Source organism: Bubalus kerabau, chromosome 17, assembly GCF_029407905.1.
Source record: "Bubalus kerabau isolate K-KA32 ecotype Philippines breed swamp buffalo chromosome 17, PCC_UOA_SB_1v2, whole genome shotgun sequence".
NCBI lineage: Eukaryota > Metazoa > Chordata > Mammalia > Artiodactyla > Bovidae > Bubalus > Bubalus kerabau.
Genome location: NC_073640.1, coordinates 26,334,196 through 26,358,958, shown reverse-complemented (window position 1 = coordinate 26,358,958; position 24,763 = coordinate 26,334,196). Strand labels below are relative to the sequence as shown.

The window sequence follows — 24,763 nt, the reverse complement described above, 5'->3', positions numbered from 1 at the left end:
TCCTCCAGCAGCGTTGGAGGAGGGCTAAGATGTTTCCCGGCCCAGCCTAAAAATAACTCCCTTGACAGCCTGTCATAGTGTCTGAGATTCCACCATTATAAATTCATTCCTCTCTGTTAAGGCATTTTGTTTCCAGGAGTTCTCGGTTAAAATACAGATATCGGAGAGATCTTAGCTTGGCTGAGACAGAGGGATAGAAGACAGCCTAGGTGTTGGGAGACTCGGGTTTCCATTTGGTTCTGCCTATCGACTCAGTGGGGCTTCCCAGGTGGAGCTAGTGGTAAAGAACCTGCTGCCAATGCAAGAGATGTAAGAGACAAGGGTTTGATCCCTGGGGTTGGGAAGATCCCCTGGAGGAGGGTAAGGCAACCCACTCCAGTATTCTTGCCTGGAGAATCCCATGGACAGAAGGGCCTGGAGGGTTCACCATAGGATCACAAAGAGCTGGACATGACTGAAGTGACTTAGCACACATGCACACATAAACTCACTATGTGAGCTTGGGCAAGTCATTTTCACTTCCTAAACCTCGGTTTCTCCACTGATTTTTTAAAAAAAGAAAAGGGAAAGGGAAAAAAATACAGGAATAAAAAGGGAACTGAACTAGAGAGTTCTGAGATCTCTGGTTTCAGGAGATACAATCTGTTCACTTCAGGGTTTGGCCCGGACACCTTTGCCACTGGATTGCCAGCATGTTAAGAGCAACTCCTTTGGTCCAAAGGACTTGGGTATCAGGTCAAGGGAGTATCTTACTTCCCCCTTCTCTGAAAAATACAAATCCCTGCTCCTCCCTTAATGTTGGCCATCTCAGCAAATGGCAACTCCATGCCTCTGGGTTTTCAGGTTCAAATTCTTGAAGGCATCCAGAATTCCATTTCTCTTGTTCCCAAGAGTGTTTATAGATCCAACCCATCAGCAAAACTTGTTGACCCTACCTTCAAAATATCACCCAGACCTGACTGCTTCTCCCCATTTCCCTGCTACAGGATATCAGCCACATTGGCAGGATTTTCCCCAAGTCAGAACCCAAAGCCTCAAGTCTTCCTCTCTTCCTACCATGCTGGTCCAAGACTGAATTCCATCATCTCCGCGCAAAAGTCTCCATCAGCTTTTTAACTGGTCCCTGTGTCTACTCTTCCCCTTCCAGAGTCTCAGCTCCTCATACCTGGGGATGCCTTTAAAACATAACTTAGATCCTGTTTCTCCCCTGAAAACCTTCCCTCCCTCACTTCCTCCCTCTCTGTCATCATAAAATCCAAAATTCTCACATGGACCTATGAGGCCCCATATAATGTGAACCTGGCTTTGCCTTGGTCTAATTCCCTCCCTCAAAAGTCTTCTTGCTGTTGCTCAAACTTGCTCCTACCTCAGGATCTTTGCACCTGCTATGCCTTCTGTCTGGAACTCTCTCCCTCTGATTATCTGCCTGTCCTTTTCAGGTGGTTCAGTGGTAAAGAATCCACCTGCCAACGCAAGAGATTTAGGAGACTTGAATTTGATCCCTGGATCGGGAAGATCCCCTGGAGGAGGAAATGGCAACCCATTCCAGTATTCTTGCTTGGGAAATCCCATAGATAGAGGAGCCTGGGAGGCTACAGTCCATGGGGTCACAAAGAGTCAGACACACTGAATGAAAATGCATGCACAGGCACCTATTCGCCCAGCTTATCCACTCAAATGCCCCCTCCCAGGCGATGCTTCCCAGACTGCCTGGCCTTAATTTTTTTTCCTAATGCTCATCACCTGGAGATTAGCCATTATCACACTTATTGTTTACTTTCTGTCCTTCCCTCTAAAATGTAAGCTCCAGGAGGGCAGGGACTTTGCTTTGTTGCTCACTGCATCATCATCCCCTAGAACAATGTATCTGGCACATTACAGATGCTCAATTAATGCATATTGGAGAGAGAGAAGGTAATGGTTTAAGTGGAGCTGCACTAATATGGAGGCCAGCCTAAGCTTTCCACTGGATTGGCCAATGCCAGGGTCTTCCCATGCACTGCTTCAGCAGGGCAGCAAGTCCTGGGGAGACAAAGGTAGAGCCTGTTGTTGGGAGATGTGGGTGGGGCGCTGTGGGGGGTACAGGTAGGTAGGGTAGGCAAAGACTCCAAGCTGAGTTTATAAGTTTATGGGCTGCAGGTTTTTGATTCAGACTAGGGGAAGTAGCCAAAAGGCCCTCAGGACACACTCAAAAGACAGGAAGGAGCCTGTAGAGAAAGGGTGGGTTATGTGTGAATGAGAACAGCTGTGAACTGTCCTGTGGGCTAACCAGAAATTCAATTCTGCCCCGCAGGGGATCCCATGCCAGGTCTAGTCAGCTCCAAAAGGTCAGAGCTGCCTTCTCAGGCTCCCCACTGCCCACCCCCCCCCACCCCCCGCTTAATCAAGTTCTAGAGAGTAATATTCAGACGCCAGGGAAGTGGGGAAGGGAAGAGTGCTACAGGACATCAGCCACGCTGGCAGGATTTTCCCCAAGTCAGAATCCAAAGCCTCAGGTCTTCCTCCCTTCCTCCCCCACCCTCAGGCCTCGGCTAGCATCTTCAGTGAAGTGAGGTCTTAAGAGAGTATGACCATAATAACTATATCAAAGGATGACCACATGCCACCCATTAGAATCCTCACAAAACAGGTGGTACAGGCCATTGTACAGCAGGGGCCATTGAGGTTCAGAGAGGTTATGTGATCTGCCCAGGGACACACAGCTTATTTAATTGCAGACGTAGGATTGAGTCACCAAGGCCAAAGGACCCAACCAGTAAGCTATAATGCCTCTGGACAACAGCCTACATCTCCATGCTGCCTGGGATGCCCTGGTCACACTCAAGTCCTGGCTTCTAGAACACTGGAGCAGCTCTGTCCACCTCTGAGCCTGCTGCCACAGGAGTCCCTCCCCACCTCCCGCCCACACTAGAGCCGACAGCCTGCTGGGATGGTGGAATGGCTGGAGCCCATACCCCAAATACAAGGCTGGTCAGCAAAAGGTGGCTAAGGAAAGCTCCCAGGGCCAGGGCTGGATGCAAATGGAAATCCTTGAAGACGCTGAATCCTCTGAGGTAGAGCCCCAGCTGTGTGGAGCGCCCCAGCTGTGTTGAGCGCCTCCGACAGGCCGCTGGTGCGCACCGGAGCTCTCCAGCCCTTGTTTGATGAGCAGCGGCCAATAAATTCATTAATCATCATTTTATGCCTCATCAAACCCCCTCCAAGCCCCTCCATGGGAGTTACACAAATTAGCCCCTGAAAAGACAGTAATTTCAGTTTAGCGAGGTAAGTGCTTTCTGATGGGCTCCGAGCACAGAGCTCTCCTGACAAGCCAATCCATCAGCGCACTGGGAATGGGGCGCGGCCGGGCCGCCCAGACCAGCCGGCCCTCACCAGGCCCAGCCCTGCCCAGCCTAGCTTGCGACGGCTACCTGGCGAGTGTCTCGGCCTAGGGCGCCCCCTTTTCTCAGCTCTTTTGCACCCATCCGCCGCAGTCTGTCTCAGCCGCCCTTTTGCCCTCACCCACCCCTACCTGCTCCACTACCCTTCTAAACAGAAAAGAAACTGTTGGAAACACCGAAGATCAAAATCGGGTAACGAACTTCTCCGAGGGTTAAGGAGACAGACGTACTGATGCTGAAGTTCTGAACTCCCGCCCAGGGGAGGGGAGAACCAGGTAGCCCTTGCCCCTCACACAGTCTGGATGTTGGGGTTCTGCGACCCTTTGAAACCATGGAAGGGTTATGTGTATCGCGGGCATACTTTATTGGGGAGAGGGTGTGTCCTTGCCAGTCCTGAAAGAAATCCCCGGGTCAAAAAGAGAGCCGTCTGGGAACAGAGAAGAGGTTCTCCGCGCCTGGAGGGCGGTTCCACGGGACCCTGGTGTTTGGAGGTGGGGGACACGCCTGGCCTTTTTCGTGGCCCTAGCCACATGGGGTGAAAGACGACGCCTGGGGAGGGGAGCAGGAAAGGATTTTTCCATCGAATGGGCCTGGCCAGTAGGACTCCAGTATAGGGAGTTGGGTATAAAAGGAGAGGGGAACAAACCGCAGAACCTTGTGGCGAATGGTTGGGTACTTTCAAGCGCGAAGCCAAAGCCGCGCCTTCTCACTTTCTGGTCCTGCTGCACCGAAGGTACCAAGCGGATCCTACCCGGCGGGCAGGAGAGATGGACGAGGAGCAGCGGTCCAAGCCGAACCGACTGACCAGCGCGCACCGCGGCGGAGAGCTCGAGGGCCCGGCGACGCGCCCCTCCTTCATTAGCTTCCCCTCCACGCGGCGCTGCCTCGGAAAATAAGTTAGCAAACGGGGAGCCGTTTATCTCTTTTATCTTGGGGCCTGATCCAATTAAATAAGTGCACATTTACATTTGCATCCATCAGGCGGGAGCACTGAGAGCCCGGGGTTTGCTCGGAGCAAATAAAAGCAGATTTCACTGGGAAAAGTGGCGTCTTGGAGCGCCGGGCTCCTCCGGGCGCCGGAAACGAGCGCGGCCCGGAGGGCGGCCTTGGGGACCAAGGGTTGGGGCTTGAGGCCGACTGGAGGCCAGAGATCCCCAATGGCCCGGAGGGGCCCCGGCTAGGGCGGGGTGTGCAGCCGGAGCTGCCTCCCGGCCCCCGAGGCGATCGTGTTAGGCCACAACCTGGGCCCCACCTGGTGCCTGGGACCCAAGTCGCATTTAGAGCTAAAACGAAAAGGAGAACCTCTCCGGCCTGGTCCAAAAGGGAGACCCGCGGAGTGGATCTACGGACAGTCCGGCAGCTTTGGCCAGTTTAGGGGGAAGAGCAGGGGGCAAGATCCGGGTCCGGCCGATTTCCCTCCTATTCGGCTGCCGAGAGGCAAAGGAATGCGAAGAGCCAAACAGAGGGCGCGCCTCCCGCTGTCCCCCAAAGTCTCCTGGCCCGAGGGGAGACCAGGGGACACCTTCAGGAGGGGTAGAAGGCATGTCCACGTGAGCACCTCCAGCTTTGCCACGCCGACCTCATTAAAGATGCGCTCTAAACCGGGTTTGAAGAATTCGAGGGTAGTTTTATTTTTCCCTTTCCTAAAGATGTCTAACCCACAGGCCAAAAGATAGAAATGATCTTTGGGGGCCGCGGCTGCGTGGTAGACCCCGCTACATGCCAAACCGCAAATAAAAAACTGCGGGGGCCCAGAGGCCGGCCGTGGGAAGGCCCGCAGAAACGGAATGCGTGCCCCTAAAGCCGAGCGGGAGCACCCGAAATGCCCGGGCTGCGCGCGGCGGCGGCCCCCACCAGCAGGCTGCTCCGGCCGCCCGCAGATTGCTCAACTCCCTGCCGCTGGTTTGTAAAGACTGTGCCCCAGCCGTGGCAGGCATCTGCAGGGTTAATCCTCTTTTGGTCGCAGGCCCTGTTTCCCGAATCCCCAGTGTTAACTGGGTTCTGGGTCCTAGGCTGGAGCGAGTGGGATGGCGGGGGAGTTTACATTTGACCTCTTGGGGTCCAGAGCTAAGGACCCCGCGGCGGGGGGGTGGGGAGGAGGCATGGCCGGGAGTCGCCTAACTCCTCCTCTCTATGAGCCGCAGGGCGCCCGGGGACCAGTAGGCGGCGCCCTTCCTGAACTGCATCCGCCTGCGTCTCCCTCTTGGGAGTGCAAGCACATTCCTTTCAGTTTGGGAGCTTTGCAAGGGCGTTATTTTGTGTCTCTGCCCGGGGTTGGCAGCTTGTGAGGCGGGACAGGTGGGCTGGTAGGCACCACCCGTTCTGAAACCGCACGCACGACCACCTTACCCCAGCCCCTCAACCTTCCAGGTTCCAAGAGCTGCGTACATCTCGGGGGAAATGAGAGGGCCCCGAGGGGTTTGCAACCAGGAGGCCACGATAAAGGCTCTTCACCCAGGCCTAAGAACAACAGTTCGGGCACTGGCCCCCAGATCCGAGGAGAAAGGGCCCTTTCTGCAGCCTCAACCTCTCTGAGCCCTCGGGGACTGACTGGGCTGTTGGCTTCTCACCCCACATCCCAGAAGCTGATTCCGCCGCGCACAGAGGGGAAAAGGGAAGAAACCCAGCGGGTCTCCGCTTTGGAGCTCCCTGGGTGGGGGTGGCGGGGCTGACTGCAGGGACCCCACTCAGTGATCCCGCGGCCTCTGTTGCTGGACTCAGCAACTCTTTTGCGAGATTCAGCGACTCCTAGTCACCCTTAGTGCCAGGCTAGCCTCTGTTTGGGTACTGGAACCAGCGCAGCCAAGCGCAGGTGACAAATGCCGCGCAACCCCAGCACCGAGATGTTTTAGGCGCTGCTTCGCATCGCGTAATTTACGCGCCCCAGTTCAAGTGTGCGAACAAACCTTTGGCACAGGCCGGAAGGTTTCCCCCCTGCCCTCCCCGCCCCACTGCCCCTTGCAAAGAGCATCGCCTTCGACACGGCCCAAGATGCTGCCAAGCAGAGGCTCAGAGGCTCTAGGAGGGACTTGGAACCTTACAGACAAGCCACTACTTCTGGGATTAAACGCGGGAGACATGTCTTAACCGCACATACCTCGATCCGCCCGGCAGGCCGCCCCCAAACTGAAAAGTCTCTACACACCAGAAAAAACACTGGTCAGCGAACCCCAACTCTGCAAAGGAGAAAACCCTAAACTTAATTTGGGGCTTGTACTTAGGGCGAAGTACGCAAAGAAAACTCTAGAGGCCAAGGGTAGGAGAGATGCGGGCAGGGGACAGCGAATTTGGGCATCAGCCTTCCAACCTCTGGCGGTTTCGTTGCCCAGCTGGAGGCGCTTCCCGCAGCCCCTCGTTGGGGAGAAATGCCGCGGGCTTCCCGGTGCACGGCTCCCGTTCCCAGGCAGCCCCCGCGGGCATTCGGCCCCGAGCCTCGGCAATCAGACCCGGGAGGCCCGCGCCTCGCCATTTGCATATTCCCGGGAACACAAGGAGGCCTGTAATTTTCTTTTTAAAATCGTTGGGCAGGGTTTAGGGCCAGTGCTTCCAAATCCCGCAGAGTCGATGTCGTCCTTAAACTCTCTCTCAAGAGAAGGGGACTGGCCTATTCTTCTGACTTTTTTAGAAGAGAAGGTGATTCCTGGGGTTGCATATTCAACAGGGGGGAAAAACTGATTGTGAACCGGGCTGTGTGTGCGGGGGGCGGTTGTGGGTGGAGGGGATTGGAGCGCGGGGGGTAGGGCAAGTCATCTCTGGAATTCAATTGTTTAAAAAAATCATTTATAATTAAAGGGACAAAGTAAAATACGATCGTCTCATGCATATTTAATCATTCACACTTCCAAGTTTGAAACCATTTTCCCTGCGTGAATTTTCTCACTCATTTAAACTCTGAAGTCGACTGCTGTTCGCCAAAACATCTGGACAATGCTGGTTTCAAACTTGTTTAAATTCGAATAAGCTAAAGGAGCCCCGTTGCAGGTTTAAAGGAAAAAGAAAAAGTAGCAAAAGTAAAAACTCCGGTGAAAGTTTGGGCGGTATTTAAAAAACCAAGTAGGGTTAAAGTAGTCTTGAGTAGAAATGCAAATATGTGCATTTTGATTTAGCCTAATTAAACCGGTGTTATGTGCAAACACATTCTCTCTACACTCAGGCTTGGGTTTAATAGAGCAAATTAATTTCCCTCGCTGGCGTATGTTTTTGCTCCAAAGCTTCCCCTTCCCCGACCAGTGAAAATTTCCCACGAAATTCCACACGTCCGCGGTTCTCCATCTCCAGAGCAAAATGGAGACTGGAGTACCGACAGTGCTAGCGGGCCTCGGGCGCAGGGCGGTTTCTCTTCCTCGTTTGGGACTGAGACCCGACCTGACTTCGTTTTGAGATGAAACGTGCAGGATTAAATGGAGAAAATAAAACCTCAGAAATACTTTTGCAGCTACTCGAGACTCTTGAATCCGCGATGGGAGACGTGCTAAGGTGACGACAAGCCTGATCAAGTCCACAACGGCCTCATTACCTAGGCAAACGTCCTTTAACTGCTGAATGCCTCTTGTCCAAAAAGGGGGTCCGTGGGGTGGGGCGGGGGACTCGACTGGTCCATCCGGGGCTCCCCTTGCTTCCCCCAAGCGCTTGTGGTGCTCCCTCCCCCACTTCCGCTCCCTCTCTCTCCAATCTCCGACTCTGCAAAGTGCAGGCTTGTAATTCAGGACAAGTGTGACACCTACCTGTGAAAGGGGGGAACCGTCCCCTCGCTGGTCCCGCGGCCCCAGCCCCGCGGCTGCGCGGGGAATCTACCCGGCCGCCTATCACCCGCACGGTCGCGGATGGAACAATTACTAATTTAATCAAATCCAGCGAAGAGATCAATGCCCAATTTTGAAGGGGTAGAGACAACAGTGATTTAGGAAAGCCTTCTCCTTGGCATCCCCCAACTGCTTCCCGCCCGCATTAGCCCAGAGCACCTTTGAAATAGTAATAAGGGGTAAATCCGGCATAAAATCGAACTCATTAGCAAAGTTCACCAGCTGATTGCTTTGCATAAAACACGACACTGATTGGAAGTAATTAGGTTAAGCGTTGGAGCTCGGGTGGTGCGTGTCTCTAACTGGCTTTGCCATCTCTTCTCCCTTCTGGGCACACTCCTGGGTCTCTCTCGTCCCTCCTCCAGGGTCCAATCACCCCCCACAGCAGCCCGCATCAGTGATCCAGATTTGCATTCCGGGCAGGGCCAGGTTCCCTGGAGCTCGAAGCCTAATTACGGTTTCCCGCTGGCAAACTGGGTTCGGTGGAACCTTTCATTCCCCACTTCGAAAAAAACTTGCAGGTTGCATCTTTTGTCCAGGGCGATGGACAGTTTATTGAGGCTTCTAACAAGTAATGAGTGGCTCTGATTATGTTAAAATCTCTTTTAATTAAATATTTTGCATTTTACAAAGGCGGCTGCAGTTTCTTTTACTTTTCAAATCTAAGAGTATATAACCTGTTTCCTTTCTGTAATAATACTTTAGCTCATACCCAGAAAAAAAATCAATAGGTGTAAAAAAATTAAATTAAACTTGTATTTTTAAACTATGAAACAGTTTTGGGGGAAACACAAATGTATATATTTATATTACAAAAAAACATTAAATGCCTGTACAGGTGTCTTAATTTCATAATTTACTTCAAAGATATTGAATTATCAATTTAAATACAAAAATGCTACATTAAATATACAGAATAAGATTTAATACAAATCCTTTTTAAAATTTTTCTTTTCAGTTGGTTAAGACATTTCTGTGGGTGTGTGGAGATGTTTACATTTTTATATCATCCATCTCCATGTACTATAAACTTTTTAGTAGGAGGGGTAGTTTTGCTTTTCTCTCATGTTGATGGAAAAATAACTGCCAAGGCCATGTTTTCTTTTTTTTAATAAATTAGGAAGGTCCGGGACCGACGCAGCCCGCGTTAAATGTCGGACATACCTTTCTTCAATTCATAGGGAGAGTCTTTGCACAGGTCTAGCTGGGACTGGCTCCGCAACATTTTCGGGTCTTTAGCCAAAGCGTCCGCTCGATTCAACACGGTCTGGTTTAATCCATTGAAATGCGAGCCCGGACCCGTGGTGGGGCCTGGCCCGGGCCCCGGGTGGCCGTGAAGGTGTCCGAAGGAGCCATAGTTCGTGTAGCCAGGATAGAAGGGCGCCGTGTAGTAGAGAGGCCGGGACAGCACCGTCCCGCCTGGGAAGGGACACTGCGCCGAGGGCGAGCGCGATGGCGCCGGGGCTGGCGACGCGCGGCTGCCTCCTAGGGCTTGCCCGGCTATGGGCCCGGGGCACGGTGGGCACGGAGAGCCCTCGCTCCCGCCGCCCCCGTCCTTGACCTTGTCCGAGGATGTGGCGATCTCCGCCAGAGACCACAGTTTGGGCTTGGCGAGCACCGCCTGCGGCGGCGGCGGTGGCGGCGAGTGTATGACCGAGGGCCCTCCGGGACCGGGGGGCAGCTCTCCCGCGGCTGGGTGCGGGCCCGGAGCCGGCGCGCCGGAGGGGTAATGAGGGGCTGGGTCCTCAGCCAGCCGCGCTGCCGCGGGCCCGGCCGGGGAGAGCCCGCCGGCGCGGGGGGGCCCGGGCAGCGCGTCGAGTCGGCCTTCGGATGGCGGCTCCTTAAAATCCGAGTCGCTGAGGCTGCCCTCGGTCTCCTTGCCGGCAGGGGTGGGCGGCCCCTGCAGCCGTTCGCAGCCCGAAACCGCCTTTTGCTCTGCTCCTCCTGCGGGTGAAACCCAGGCGGTCAGAGACGCGGAGGCCACAGGTCCCCACCCGCAAAGGCAAAAAGCCCTGTCCCCAACCTCCAGGCCTTGGGCGCCCCCTCTCCAGGCCCCTCTTTGGCTCCATACACCCTTTCCCGCGTCCACCAACCTGCTTCGGGGCCCTCGGGGTCGCCCTTGTCTTCGGGCTTCTGGGGCTCATCCTCGTCGTTCTTCTCCAGATCAATGTTCTCTTCCTCCTCCTCGTCCTCGCTACGGTTCCGCGGCGTCCACGTCATCTTGTTCTCCTTCTTGAGGCGCCGGCGCGCGTTGGCGAACCAGGTGGACACCTGGGTGAGGGTCATCTTGGTGATGATGGCCAGCATGATCTTCTCGCCCTTGGTGGGGTAGGGGTTCTTGCGGTGCTCGTTGAGCCAGGCCTTGAGCGTAGCTGTGGCGTCTCGCGTGGCGTTCTTCCGGTACGCGGGGTCCCCGTACGGGTACGAGCCCAGGGGCGCCGCGTACGGGTGGTACCCCAAGGAACCTGCCATGCCCGGTGTATGGTCGTAGGGAGAGCCCTGCAGGGAACGGGCAGAGAGAACGTGAGAGTGGCCCGTGGTCCCCAGTTGCCACCTGGGCGACCGAAGCACACTTGCCCTGCGCCCAGGGGTCTTCGGGCAGCGAGGCCCGCACTCAGGCTTCCCCTGGGGTAGGGCTGAAGGGCTCAGACCCTGGGGCAACCCCTCTTCCTCCTTAGAAGGAAGCGGAGGCCGCCAATCCCTGAGTCCTTGGAGGCTCTTGGAGCAGTCCTGGCTTCCCAGGCACCTGGTAGGCCCCCCTCTGGCTGGGCACGTCCTCCCCTGCGTGAGCAGATTCGGCCACCGAGGCCAGGCCCCTCTACCCAGAGAGAGGCCCGGGCAGCGGCGGCGACTCTGCTCTCTGCGCCCGAGTGGCTGCGCAGTAGAAACAAGGGTAGTGAGCAAAGGAAGTCAAGGAATTTTTTTCCCCCACAGAGAAAGGCAAACGAAGAGCCAAGCCTTGTCCCTGAACTCCCACCCCTCCAAAAGTGTTACCCCAAACCGAAGCCACGGCGCTTTTCCAGAAAGTGCACCCGGCCGAAAAATCCCGGATGCACCGCAGCTCGCCCGACTTTTCAGAAATTTAATACCTCCAAATCGGATTGCGAAGATAGGATTACGGATTTGCAACATTTTGGAGGACTAATTAAAGGCGAGGCCAAACACATTTACACAGACCAAGCACGCTTCTGTTCAGATTTCGGATCTATTTCTTTTGAACTACTTTTCGCAAAATGGCCAAACCCCCTAAAATGAAATAGAGTAAAATGTGCGGGACGGCCTAGAGCTCACGTTTGAACCAAATGTTGCTCTTTGAAGCGACCTCTCCTCCAAAAAACCCCTTCCGCCAAGTTAGCGATCTGAGCAAGACGCGGCTCTCCTTTCCGCGCAACTCCTGAGCCCGAGACCCGGGCGAAGCCGAGAGAGACAATCGCCCAAGTTCGCAGGGGCCGCGAGGCTCGGCCGGACGGTCCGCGGTGAAGCCGAGGCCCGTGTCCCCCGCAGCCCCCGCCCGCCACGCGCGGCCCCAGCTGCCCTTGCCCGCCCAGGCTCCCTCTCACTTACCACGTACGAAGAGAAGGCGGCGGCGGCTGCCGCCGCGGGATCGGCGCCGTACTGGAGGTGAGAGTTGTAGCCCGGCGAGGGCGCCGTGAAGGCGGTGGAGCCGGCGTAGGGCGAGAACGCGGAGCCCGACGACGAGCGGCCGAGCTCATCCGTGCGGGGCCCCGAGATGACGCTGGTGCTGTACGCCGGGCAAGAGTAGAGCGCCAGCGAGGCGGACGGCTGGTACAAGTAGCCCTGCGGGTAGGACATGGCCACACACGGGCATGGGGCGCTCCGCGCCGCGGCCGCCAACGAGCCGGGCGGCGCCCTGAGAGGGCGAGCGGGCGGGCACCTGGTCTCCGGCTGCCTCGGGCCGCCGCTCCTCGGGCCCCGGCTCCCGGGCTCCGGCCCGCGGCGCCTCCTCGCTGGCTTCCCGCGCGCCTCCGGCTGCGACCGATGAGCCCGCTCCTCTGCGCGCCTCGCTCGCCCCGGCAGGGTTTTCCCCCCCTCCCTTGTTGCTTTCTCTTTTTCCCCCGCGCTCTTTGCACTGGGGGGCTCCGCTTTTGGCTTCGCAAAGGTCCTGCCAAGATGCTAAGTTGGAAATTGAGGATTCTGACGCCTTGTGCGCGCCTGAAGCTCCTCCTTCCCGGGGTGTAGTCGGTGGGAGGACTGGCAGGAGCCTCTGGGCGGCCGCAGCCAACCCGGCCGCCAGGCGCTCCTCGTCCTCTCCCTCTTCCTCCCCGGCTCCCTCTCCCGCTCGCTGGCGCTCCCCTCGCCCCTCCCTAGCGCCCGCCTCTCCTCCGCGGCCCTCCTCTCCCCCTTCCTCTTATTCCCCCCCTCCCTCCCCTCATCGGTCTCTCCTTCTCTCTCACTCAGACTCTCGAGCGCCGGCCCCAGGATGACAATCACATCCCAGGCGCGACGATCTCTTCCAACTTTCCTCCCCTGCTAAGTAGGGGAGGCGGAGCGGCGGTTCCGACACAAGCGGGCCCTGGTGGCCGGTCTGCCGTTCCGACGCACAAAGGGAACGAGGCAGCGGACCGCGCTCCAGCGAACGCTCTGCTTTTTCTACGCCACAGTAAATCGCGGAGTTAGCGGATTTCTTGTTCTCGAGGAGGCTGGGCTCCAAAGCGGATCGCCGTCCACCCTCCCCTGGCTTTTCCCCCTAGTTAAAGGACCCACAAGAGCGCTGGAGTCCAGGAATGAAGGCCCCTGAATGAAGGGAGAACCGGATGGATGCCAGCGTTCAGGGCGCTGGGAGTCCGGGGTGATTGTCCTTCTCCACCAGCAGCAGCAGGTGGGCGAGAGACAGGCCTTGGACATCTGCACGTCTCCGGCTCAGCCTCCCTTCCACCAACTCCCCGCCAAACGGCGAGGGAGGAGACACTGGGGACCCAGTACTACGGGGGGAGCCTTTCTCTAGAGAGGTTGTGGACAAGAGCTGCCAGACGGAGAAGCAGCTACACTGGAGTAGCTCCCTGGACCCCATTACACCCTCTCCCACAATGGCTCCCTGTCCCTTTCTTGGGGCTTTGCATCACCGGCAGCTCGCCCCTCCAGGCCGGTGGTGAAGGTGGTGGAGAGTGCGGGTCCTCTTCCAGTTCGCATGCACTCTCGTTCGCACCCGCCCACGCTCCACCGCTAACAGTCCGCGGAGGAGTAACCAACCCAATCACTGTTTGTGCAGCGAGGCTCTGGCAAGGCAAACACAACTGAGTCACAGGCCGAGCCCTTGCCCACGAAGGCCACACAGAATACAAAACAGACCTTTTGCCTGTCTCTACACCCAGCGCCACCGCAAGCCACAGAAGCACTCGAACTCTGGGACAGACAGGGGCGCTGGTGAACCAGGACAGGGTCTGGCACAGTGTTGGGCACTCCAGTCGATCAGGGACTTTGTGGCTTTTATAATGCAGTCACACGGAAGCCGAAGTATACCTAGACACAAAGTTTCCCTCAATGACTCTGACAGTCGAGATACTTTTATTTCCTAAGTTCCAGCCGGGTCTGGCACACAAGCCTGCTCTCCAGACCCACACTCTCTGCAGCGCGACTTCACGCACGCGCGCAGACTCCTCCCCCCCATCAGTTCTCCCAGGCTCCGCCCCTCAGGCGGATATTCTCCTACAACTTCTGAAATCGCCCGGCCCCATCCCTCCCTGCCTTCACCTCTAATTGGACGCTGGCCTCTATAGGCTCCGCCCCTCGGCGACGTGAGCCTCCTTCCCTCCGAGTCTAGGCGCCGAGGGGGCGGGGCGGGGCGGGGCGTCGGCGCCCTATTGTCATGGAGACGGGAAGCCGGCGGCGGCGGTGGCGGGCATAGCCCAGCTGAGGTGGCAGCGAACTGGCCGCGACTGAGGCGAGGCCGAGCAGCCCCGAGCGCGCGGAGCCGACCGCTGGCGGCCTCTCAGGCAGCCAAGGGGGCAGTGTCCTCCGGGGCTCGGGCTGGGCCGGGGTGATCTCGGGGAGTGCCCAGGAGCGTCCCCGCCCTGCTCGCGTCGCTCGCGCTCTTGCGGCCCTTCAGCTCCCCAGCGCCCGCCCCCGGCTCCGCCCGTCGCCGCCGCCGCCGCCGCAGCCCCTCGCGCTAACGGTCGGTAGCGGCCCGCGCGCGCCGCCCGCCGGGGGCTCGCGCCAGCCACGAGGGAGCGTCCGCGGCTCACGCTCCCGCGCTGCGGAGGAGAGGTGAGCCCCGCGTCCACTCTGCCACCGCGTACCCTCCGCGTCTCGGCCGGGCTTCCTGCATCTCGAGCCGCGTCCACGTCCGCCCGTGGACGGGATGGACGCGGTGGTGCCCTGCGCCCCTCCGGGCTCTTGGTAGGCATGGGCTGCGTGAACGTTGGGCGGGATTCTCGTGGTGTGACGGTCCCCCCAGCGGGCGGGCGTGGGCGTGGTCCCCTCCATCCACGAGCGGCGACTTCACCCTCTCGGCTCTGGTCCAGGATGCTGATCTCGGAAATGGAGCCCTGGAGGTTTGTGCCACCGAGAATCTGAATCTGTCAACACAGACATCCTCATTACATCATCCTGCCACTCTGGGCAACCCCCTCTCCCCCCCCCCCAAAACACACACACACCATACTTACAACTCCTTCCCGCCCCCGCACCCCCCGGTTTTCTAATACTGTCTTCTTTTTGGTGTCAAGGACTTGGAGAGAATCCTGAAAGATATTGAAGCATTTAGAATTTATGGTTCTGTTGCTGTGGTTGTCACCTCCGCTCTGCGTCAAATTTGAGACTCATTTCTTAAGGATGTCTCTATTTTCTGCTTTATTTGCACATTGATGGCTCTGCTGCTCCGCTGGCCACCGCCGCCCGGCGTCTGAAATAGACTCGTGTTAATATGCGAGAGGGAAGACCTGATTATTAGCAGGCAGGCGGGATTCAGATAGCATCTGGCGGGTTTTCTCCGTTTTCATGTGAAAGCCTTCCGTTTTTGCTGGTAAACCCGAGGTTTTAACTTTTAGCCTTGGATGCGTTCCTTTCTCTCCTCTCCCTCCTTTCCCCCCTTTATTGATCAGCTTTCCAGTTTGGGAGCCTGCTTACTTTTAGCAGTACTTTAACGCATCTCCTGTCACTGAAGCTTTCTCCCCCGGCAGGCAGGAACTAACTCCCTCTGGTTCCAGGTTACCAAGACGATTCTTTTTCTTTTCCGCTTACTAGTGCATTTGTATCTTTCTGAACATTTGCACTCAGGTTAGGGCTAGGCATGCCTTGATCTTAATGAAAGACTTTAAAACATTCTAATTTTAAAACTTCCTAAGGGTTTATTGGTTTGTCATGTCTGCACGGATCCTGTTACGCATTACTCTTAAAATTTAGAGCTTTAAAATAACAGACACAATTGTATTGCTAAGACATGGTGTGGAGCTTGCTCCTAGAGTTTTGGCTGTACAGTTGTCATTGTTTAAATCAAGTGCAAAAGAGGTTATTCCTGTTTATTTAGTGTAATAACTGTTTACAGTAAAAACTTTAAAGACTTATAAAAGTAGATCTGCTGTATTTTAAAGATCTCATCATTCTTGTGGGAGAGACACAACACAGGCTAGGAAAGGCAACAGATTGCTTTTGTCATATCGCTTTGCTGTTTTGGAGTGTACTTAAAGGATTATGATTGATAAGGCTGTCTTGCCAGAGAATGTTGACACAGGTGTGCATCGTTATCTTAATTAAGATCCTGAGAAAATGTTGTCTATAAAATGGTGACATAAGAAGGGCGGCATATTTTTGTACAGTTTTGCTTCTGGAGAATTTAATTGCACTAGAAATCTGTCTTTGAGTTCCAGATTTTGTGAGCACTTTGGCAGCAGAAGTTTGAGAGAAATGATAGTTAATGTTAAGTGTTCTGGCATGTATTGATACTACTTGTGGCTTTTTTGGCAATGCCTCTATCGGCTTTCTTTGTGCTCCATCTTTGTGGAATAATGGTTTCTGATTTAGAAAGGAAAGCATGAATAGCCTAGTATGTTATTAAGCAAACGTTTATTAGTATTCAGAAAAAAATATGTAGAGGAAGACATGCTTAATGTGCAGAAACAGGAATGTAATGAAAAAGTAAATATATAGGAAATTTATGTCCCTTCACTTTTTTTTTTTGAAAAGTCTCTTAGGATGTTTTCATGATCTAAAACATATTCTTTTTTCTTCTCAAGTACTTAGCTACATTGTTTATGGAAAGCCTTGTTTTACTTCCAGACACAGAAGAAAACTGTTTTATTTCTTCCAAAATGTGTTTCTGTAAATTTGAATTGATGAGCAAGAGAAGATAGTGCATTTAGACTCTTATTAGTTTAAGGATCTGAATCATAACCTGGATGACCACTAAAATAATATTACTGTCCTTTACTTCAAATCTCTGAATGCCAAAACAATAGCAAGACGGATGCTGTTGATTATATTACCCCTTGGCTTATCCAGCACCTAATACCCTTCAACATAAGTATTGCATTAAGATTTCCCCCCTCTCTTTGTAGCTCATGATTTCCTGGAAGCTGGCTGTCCATCAGTGTGTGTGTAAGATGTGTGAGTGTTTTTCTTTAATATTAAAACTCATTGTAGAAAAAGGAAATGAAAGTGGAGGAGGCCATAGGCGTTTTGATCGGAGAGGCCAGGTAGAGAGTCACAGCTTGTTTGTGACTCCAGGGATAATTAGCTGCCTGTCATTATATGGGAAACTAAAATCAAAGAATGATTTATTTAGACTTGTTTGCTGAAAGGAAAACAAGAGCATTACTTTTGAGATAATTGCTTTAGTTATCTTCCAGATCCCCCATCAAAAAATTTTTTTCTGGCAGCCAGCATCAGCATCCCAGTATTATTATCCATCTATTATTTTCAAGTATGATATGTTAAAAGAAATGAAATCGGAATATGAGCTAATTACCTGTCATCTGGTTTAATAAATAATACCAAGTAATTATTAATGTATTAATATATAATTATGTATTTTTACAGTATAGAAATCTTGGGGAAATTTTCAGTGTTTTTCAGTTGATAATGTGCAAATAAATGAGATCATGTGATCCTGAGTGAATTAAACATGATTTTTAAAATAGATTATGAAAACAGTATCGTATTTTGGAATAACTCTGAGATAGCAGAGCCTGTTTTGTGTGGTAGTACCTCAATATCTTTACATATTTCCCTTCAGTGTCTACATGGTGTTGAGTCCTGTAGTTTTAACATCTTTTTGGTATAAATGTTAGCTGTTTTTATAGAGAATAATTGTCCTTAATAGAATAGCAGCTGATACAACTCTGAAAAGATGTAAAACCTTGGGATTATTATTATTTTTGTTCAATAATGACTCTGGTTTGCTTTCATAGCACTACTCTGGAGTGTGGTACTCATGACTTAACTTCTTCACAAATCTGTAGTATTTTTATAGCTGGAGTATACCTAAGTACCAATTTAGAGTGGTAAATTAACTTAGATGCTTCAAAATTGAAAACCAGTATATACAAATGTAGTTAAAGTTTAAATCTTTATTAGTGAGGATGCACTTAATATTTGTTCAGGAGAAGGGAATATAATTTTCTCCTACAGTTATCTTTTATGTAATCCATTTTTCCAACCTTTTCTCAGGTTAATGATATTCCACACCTTGATACAGTCTTTACTTGTTTATTTGCGGTAATATAAGGTGATACCTTGGGGAAAATTAGATTAGATATTCATATCTAATATCTCAGAAGTATTTAACCAGACTTCTATATTTCCTTAAACAGGATAATTTTTATTTCCTGTGCAGGTTATGAGTATGATGCTTCCATATACGTTTGGATGTTTTCAGCTAAGTTCACTTCTGAACTGTGGGGTTCCTCCAAGTGTTGCCTGAAATCTGTCCTTGAGCATCCCCACGCTCATCTGTAAGTGAGTGTCTGCACAGTTGTGCTTGTATATTTGGGAGTAAACCCAAAATAGCACCAGTGTTTGTTTTACCAAAGTATTTATATTGGTAATAGGGACGGTCTCAGTTCAGAATGGAAAGAACGTCACTTGAGGCCTTTATTACCATTTTACCAATGTATTAATAAGTAGGAACATTTTGCTTCATGGAAATATACTGAATGATTTCTTTTTTAATGGTATCTTTGGATAGTGAAATTTATGACCTCAGTGCTTTTCATAAAAATCAAGACTAAGGTTATGATGTGTTATAAAGAGAGAATTATTATTTGAAGGAAATATTTATATCAAATTACAGCTTTTTATTATTTTCATTACCCCAATTCTTTTTAGAATAAATATAAGGGGAGTATCAGCTCTAGTCATAGGTACTAAACTCTCTTAATGACAAAGGGCATACAGGTGTGCACAAAACTTGTCCCTTCTCATCAGAATAGGGGCTGGTGAACACAAGCAGGTGAGAAAAGCCATAAGAAAAAAAAATTGTGCAGAATATTTGTGTTGTCTAGTGGGAAGAGCAAAGTACAGGATTCAGTGATAGAGAATATTTTCTTAAAAAAAAAGATGGTTGGAGGACCAAAAAAAAAAAAAAGCTAATTCTACAGAAGGCAACTCGAGTACAGTCTGCTATAGAAGCAGTGCTTCTTTGTGAATACTTTCAAAGGCATTAAAGTGACTCTCAATATTAAATGAAGTAATATCTAATTGTTTTTAAATAGCACCTTTGTGTTCTTCTATATCTGACTGAGCCTTATAGGTCTTCATGTATGACCAAGAACTGAAGTATTACAGTGACTTAGGAAACACACAGATACAAAGAAGATGTTATACAGTGAACAATCTGATTCCTCTTTGTTTGTCTTTAAGCTTAGTTTTTGGTTTTGTTTTTTTAACCACTTATAAACTTGTTGAATTTAAAAGACGGAGGATTAGATTTTTTTTTTCCTTCCTTAGAATGAATATAGGAAAATCTAAACATACAGTCAAATTGGTTGGATTTTATATCTGTTATTCGACAAAATTTATTAAGATTCATATTTATATATTAATGGTATTCAAATATATTAAAACGAATTCTCATTTTATATAAAATAGGTGTGTGGAAGGGAGTTCCCTACTCTTGAAAAGATGAAGAAAGCATGTCCTTTCCAACAATAATAGATTATAGTTGATTAACTGAGAAGGTTATACTAAATGTTCTCTGGTGGAAATGGTTAGGGTATGCTTTTTGAGAAATATATCATTCAGGAATAAAATCAATTCAAGTATAGGTAATTAAATTGTAATTCAATGAAGGAAGGAAGTGGTAGGAAAGATGAAGCTAACTCTTGCTGTTTTTCTCTTTAAGAATCTACAGTCCATAATGGAGCCACTGTACTGGCTTTTGGAAGGAGGAGATTCTGAAGATAGGGAGGTAATATTATCTCTTTTAAGAGAATACTTTTCTCTGTAATCCTGCGCCTTTATTACATATAAGAACTTTATCTAGGAGGCAGCAATTTCTTTAAATTTGGGGTATGGAAACAATCTGATTTTTCTCTGCTGAGTTTTTGAGCTGCTGTGTTGGGAGGGCTGAGAAATCTCAGCTAGGCCTACTCAGCACCCTTAAAATAGCTTCTTTCTGAGAATTAGATCTGTGATGGTGGCCTACCCCATCCCAGTAGGTGTCATTTTAGTGTGTGGTTGATGGGCACACATTGAGCAGTTGCTTAGCTGTCCTCATTTACCTCCCTGGCTTTGCTGCCTTCTCTAGGGGAACACGCTGTCTGCAGGGCAGTTTACTGTCAGCCACCACCCAGCTCAGAGTGGGAGACTTGCTGGTTGACAACTGGTTGCAGAGCTCTGCCAAGGAGCTCTCCAGGCCCAGCCGGGGCTGCTGTAGCGCACGGGAGGCCGGGAGCTGCGCCACACGGGTTCCTTCCCTAGTTGTCAGCTTTAGGTCCCTTTCCATTTTTTGTGTAATCCTGGGCTGTGGGTAATACTTTCCCTTTCCTCTCACTAGGTTGGCTTGCTGCTCTCTTTGCAGCTGTTGCAGGGATTCACATGGAATGGAGGACTCTGTTTTATTCTGGATGAGATCTTTGAGCATTTCTCTGCATGCTTTTTCAGTTTCAAAAACCTAATGTTGGTGTCCAAGAGTGAATCTAAGATTCTTGAACAACAAAAATAAAAAATGAGAAAATCTGTATCAAAAAGAAAAGCTTCCATCTTTTCAGGCTATGCTACTGCCTTGACTATGCAAGTTAAATTAAAAACAGAGTCAAATCCTTTTATAAAATATCAGTCTATCATTCAATCATTCTATTTCGAAGAATGTTAATAAAGGCTTAAATTGTGTTATGGTGTTTATGTAATTTTTTTTCCTTTTTAAGAAAAATGATATACTTTTCTAGTCATCAAAAATATCTACTCCCCAAACTATAGCTATAGAAGTATGTTAATGGAATAATGAAGGGCTTTATGATGTCTAATTATATAATTGGGAAATGGGTAAGCAACAGTAGTAGTAGCTAAAACCAGTTTCTTCTATTAAAGAGCTAGTATAGAGTTAAAAACAAAAAGCTTCAAGAAGACTCTGTAATCTTTAAATCAAATGACATTTTTGGTTAATACAATAGGAAGAAGAAGCATACCAATCTCAGATTATATTATTCTGGCCTAGGTAGAGGTTGGAAGCAGCTGAAGAGCTGTTAACATGTGGCCTGGAAAAAAATTATCTAAAAGTGGTTACTTGAAAGGCAGTTTACATTTGCAGAACAATTCAATATTATGACCTTGACCAACTTTTACACTTCATATTACTTGGGATATTACTCCAGCTTTTAAAATATCAATCTATGGTATAGATTGTGTATGGAATACAAGGGTATTTTTGAATTGACTAAGTCTTGCTCGTCATTCTAAATTGTGCTTCAGTATTACAAAGTTGAAATGTAATATTTATTAATAGAAGGAAAATATAAAATTTAATATCTGGGCAACTGAGACCTTTAAACCTACTTTAAAAGTATAATCTTGACATCTATGACACTATTTTTTTGTCTTTGAGATACAGATAGAATTATGGATTATTCTAAAATCCAGATGTTTTATTTATTAATTCCAAATTTTGTTCTCTATAATGGACTTTTAAAGTAAAAGGAATACATGCTTTAGCCATGGACTAATTTATTAAACATTAGTACACAGAAAATCAGCCTTGATTAATTTAAAACTGTGAAAGGGGGCAGGTAAAACTGTTTTCAGCTGAAATTTCCTAATGCAGCAACCATTTAAATTAAATGTTTGTTAACGTAATAGTGATGGCATTTTCTCCTCCTCCTCCTTGTGGTTTTGTCCAACTGGATGTTACAGTGGCGGTTGCGCTGACTGTTAAGTGTTTAAATGATGACACCATTATGTGAAGTGATTTTGAAATGAGAGAGTCCAGCCAAGAATTACATCTGCTCCCATCTCCTTCAAATCATACTCTCTGGCAGTACAGATTATGATTGATTTGTTTGTGACAGATTGCAGGAAACAGTCATTGATTTTTCAATATTTTACCTTAAAATTATTTACAGTTGTAACCATGGGGAGGTATTTCCATGGGCTGTCAGCCCCTGAAAGACTAGGATAATATTCCCTGCTCTCTGACAAGACAAATTACCTGTAATGAGTGCAGTAGCTGAAGGGTATACTTTTATTTTAAAATATGTCAATAACCCCAGTGACTAAACGAATATTGATTTAGCATAATGAAGCCTGAGTAATGTGAAAATGAGCTTTTTCAAGGAGCATGGTAAAGACTTTCTTTTTAGCTGGTTGTAAGAAGCTTTTCATTCTTTTCAACTAGCTAGTGGAGATAAGGAGTTTTATATGCAAACCATCAGAATGGTAGTGTTATTTGTGATAACCAGGGTCCAAATATTCTGCCCTTGCTTTTATCGATTCTTTTTCAAATCTTATTTGGAGTCTTACTTTTAGTCATAGAATAGATACTGATTTACTTGCTGTTACCTTTAACCAACTTAATATATTTACCATTTCAGCATCTTTTGCATTAGAACCTGTGGTATTGAATATTAACATGTAAGTCTATATCCAGTCATTTGTAGATGACATAATAATTATGTTAAGACATTTCAAATGGGTCTATTGTAGTATTTAATGTGCTGTATTTTATGGTAGAATAATTCCCAGTCCCTGGACATAAGATTGCTTTCACTGGGAATGAAGATTAATTTACTTAAGTCCTGATATTTTAGGCAGCAGTGCATGTTTCCATTTTTGTTAGACTTTCCGCTCCTTTCCAAATGTATTTCTCAACTTTTTAATGGATTAAGACCCTAAAATATAAGGTCCGTCAAACAAGAATGATAGTAAAGTAGTACATAGCTTTGTTTTATAGTTCATCGAGAAGCCTGAAGATCTTATGCCTGAACTGGTATTCCATGGAAACCTAACATATTTTATGATAACTAATAGTAATGAAATTTTATTGAAAGCAATAGGTAAAGTCCCTTTAGAAATTAAAAATGAGTTTTGATTTAAAGAAAATTCAGATGACTCTTTGTGAGTGCTAGTTCTTTTGCAGCACTGCTTTGGAAATGTTGCAATAAAATGAAAAATACAAACAGATCTTTTAATGGAAAATAGGATAGACTCTAGAACAAAAGTTATCCTTTTGGTTTTTTTTCCCCCAGGAATTTGCCTGAGGGTGTGAGACAGATGATTTCTGTTACTCATCCTAGTTGTGTCCTGCAATAAACTGGATACTTTATAAAATACTGGTCCCTTGGTTTCAAATGCTGTAAGATTTTAGTTCTCCATTATCCTTTCCTCCAAGTTCTTTCCCTTTTTCTATAAAGGACCTTTGAAAATAGAAATATAAAGCCTGCACCATTATCATATGTGAAACTGATAGCCCAAATTCTTCAACCATTAATTTGGTTTATAGTTTTCTAAGTTGATCTCATATCTTAGATCTTAGATATGAGAACTTACCTATGGATAAGGCTTATCTACAGAATATACCCTCCAGAAAAAAATAAATATAGATCTTTCTCCTCAGTAATAAAAAAAAAAAGCATATTTTCTTGAGACAAATCTGTGTTAAGGAAAACATCTGTATTGTTGTTTAGTTTATTTTGGAATAAAATAATAAATGTATATATATGGTAAGCACCTCCTGACCCCATCATGTAGTTTAAACCTGGCTATTCATTTTATAATACATGTGCAGAACTATTTATGTGAGTAAAATTTAATAAGTACATAGATAAAGCTTTTTCTGGGCAAATTATTCTCTTTTGGATACTCTGCCCTTTTCCATTTCTTTTCTCCCCTTGAAAAAAAAATATCCTGCCCTTGTTCTCCTTTAGGGAAAAACTATTTAGATAAAGTGTTTTTAAATCATGCAAGTCATTGCCTGGGTTTGGTTAAAACATTTATTTTTTTTGAAAAGGAGAAAATACCCCCGTTTGAAAAACCTTTCTTGCATTTGTATCTATTAAGATAAACAGTTTACTTTGATATGGTACATACCAATCTACTTAGTTAATTTTTTTCCAGAATTCATTTTACTCTGTTTGGTCTGACCTTCTATGATAACTTAATATAGGAACAAATTAGCATATAATTCTATTTTCCATGTGACCTCAACCAGTTGCAGAATTGTACCGCCACTTTTTGGTGGGGGTGCAATTTGATATTTTATGTAGACTCTAGCATTAAGCGTTTGCAAGTGTTCCTGGCTCATGTGTTATCAAAAATGTTTAAAAGTAAGCAGTTAGAGGAAATCCTCACCCCTGTTACTAAGGTATTGCAATGCCTCCAAAAGGTAGCATTTTTAATTAGTGTACGTGATTGATTAGTGATTTGTCTTTCTCCCAAGCATAAAGCAGCTGGGCAAAATTAAGTGAGGTTGGTGAAGTATAAGAAGATATTAGGGGCTGGTGGTGACAGTGATCATGACAACTAAATAGATGTTTTTGTTTTTTCTTTTAGATTCAGCAATCAGTCTTTGAAATTTCCTGTGGTCTGTTCAATCTAGATGCAAAGGACATGGAAAAATCAAGTGCTCAAGTGGTTTAAATATGTTTTGGATATTCTTATTTATAGATTACAGGATTTTTCCAATTAAAATCCACAGTTGTCATGCAGAAGGAGGTTATGCCCTTCTTGATCACCAGTTTTATTTGAAATGCTTAGCATTATAGTGTGTTACTGAATGCTGTTTTAATCAAAGTATAGAAAAATAAAAACAATTTTATATGTTGACTTTTTTTCTAAAATGACTTTATTGGACTGAATGAATGTTTATACCTGAAAAAGAGGGTTCCCCCCTGAGAAAAAAAATCACTTTCTCCATTATAGCAATTCTTCTGGCAATCTGATATCATTAGAATAGGTTTAAAATCACTTTCTGATGTGACCCTATTATATTTATGGAAGAAGAAAGACTTAAAAGGTATCCATATATATAATTTTAATTCTCTATAGTAGTCCCTCTGGAATGGAACATTTTCTTTTAAAAAAATCTATTAGCTCAGCTCAGGTATGAGGGAAAAATCATCTCAACTGGCAGAGCATTTGTTACGTGTTTGAGTATTTGGTTTATATAAAGGTTGACATCCAGTCTTCCACAGAGTT

General features: G+C 48.1%; 1 protein-coding gene and 2 long non-coding RNA genes across 11 annotated transcripts; 2 read left to right on the top strand and 1 right to left on the bottom strand.

Annotated features, from left to right (window-relative positions):
* The first annotated feature begins 335 nt into the window (after window positions 1-335).
* Window positions 336-1,233, top strand: LOC129631565 (uncharacterized). Its single transcript, XR_008704082.1, has 2 exons — window positions 336-494; window positions 987-1,233. It is a non-coding gene; the product is annotated as an uncharacterized LOC129631565 (long non-coding RNA).
* A 7,511-nt stretch (window positions 1,234-8,744) lies between these two features.
* Window positions 8,745-12,262, bottom strand: IRX5 (iroquois homeobox 5). The gene is made up of 3 exons (XM_055552570.1): window positions 11,747-12,262; window positions 10,276-10,681; window positions 8,745-10,126 (listed from the first exon to the last, which is right to left on the bottom strand). Exons 1-3 carry the CDS (start codon window positions 11,993-11,995, stop codon window positions 9,330-9,332), a joined length of 1,452 nt encoding a protein of 483 aa, XP_055408545.1. The 5' UTR covers window positions 11,996-12,262; the 3' UTR covers window positions 8,745-9,329.
* On the top strand, window positions 11,668-24,391 carry LOC129631508 (uncharacterized). Of its 9 annotated transcripts, none has more exons than XR_008704053.1 (5): window positions 14,046-14,407; window positions 16,696-16,744; window positions 17,973-18,090; window positions 19,479-19,544; window positions 24,119-24,391. It is a non-coding gene; the product is annotated as an uncharacterized LOC129631508 (long non-coding RNA). The 9 variants fall into 9 exon arrangements; XR_008704051.1 differs by having other exon boundaries at window positions 14,046-14,539; XR_008704056.1 differs by lacking the exon at window positions 16,696-16,744 and adding an exon at window positions 14,665-14,694 and having other exon boundaries at window positions 14,048-14,407.
* Window positions 24,392-24,763: the final 372 nt, after the last annotated feature.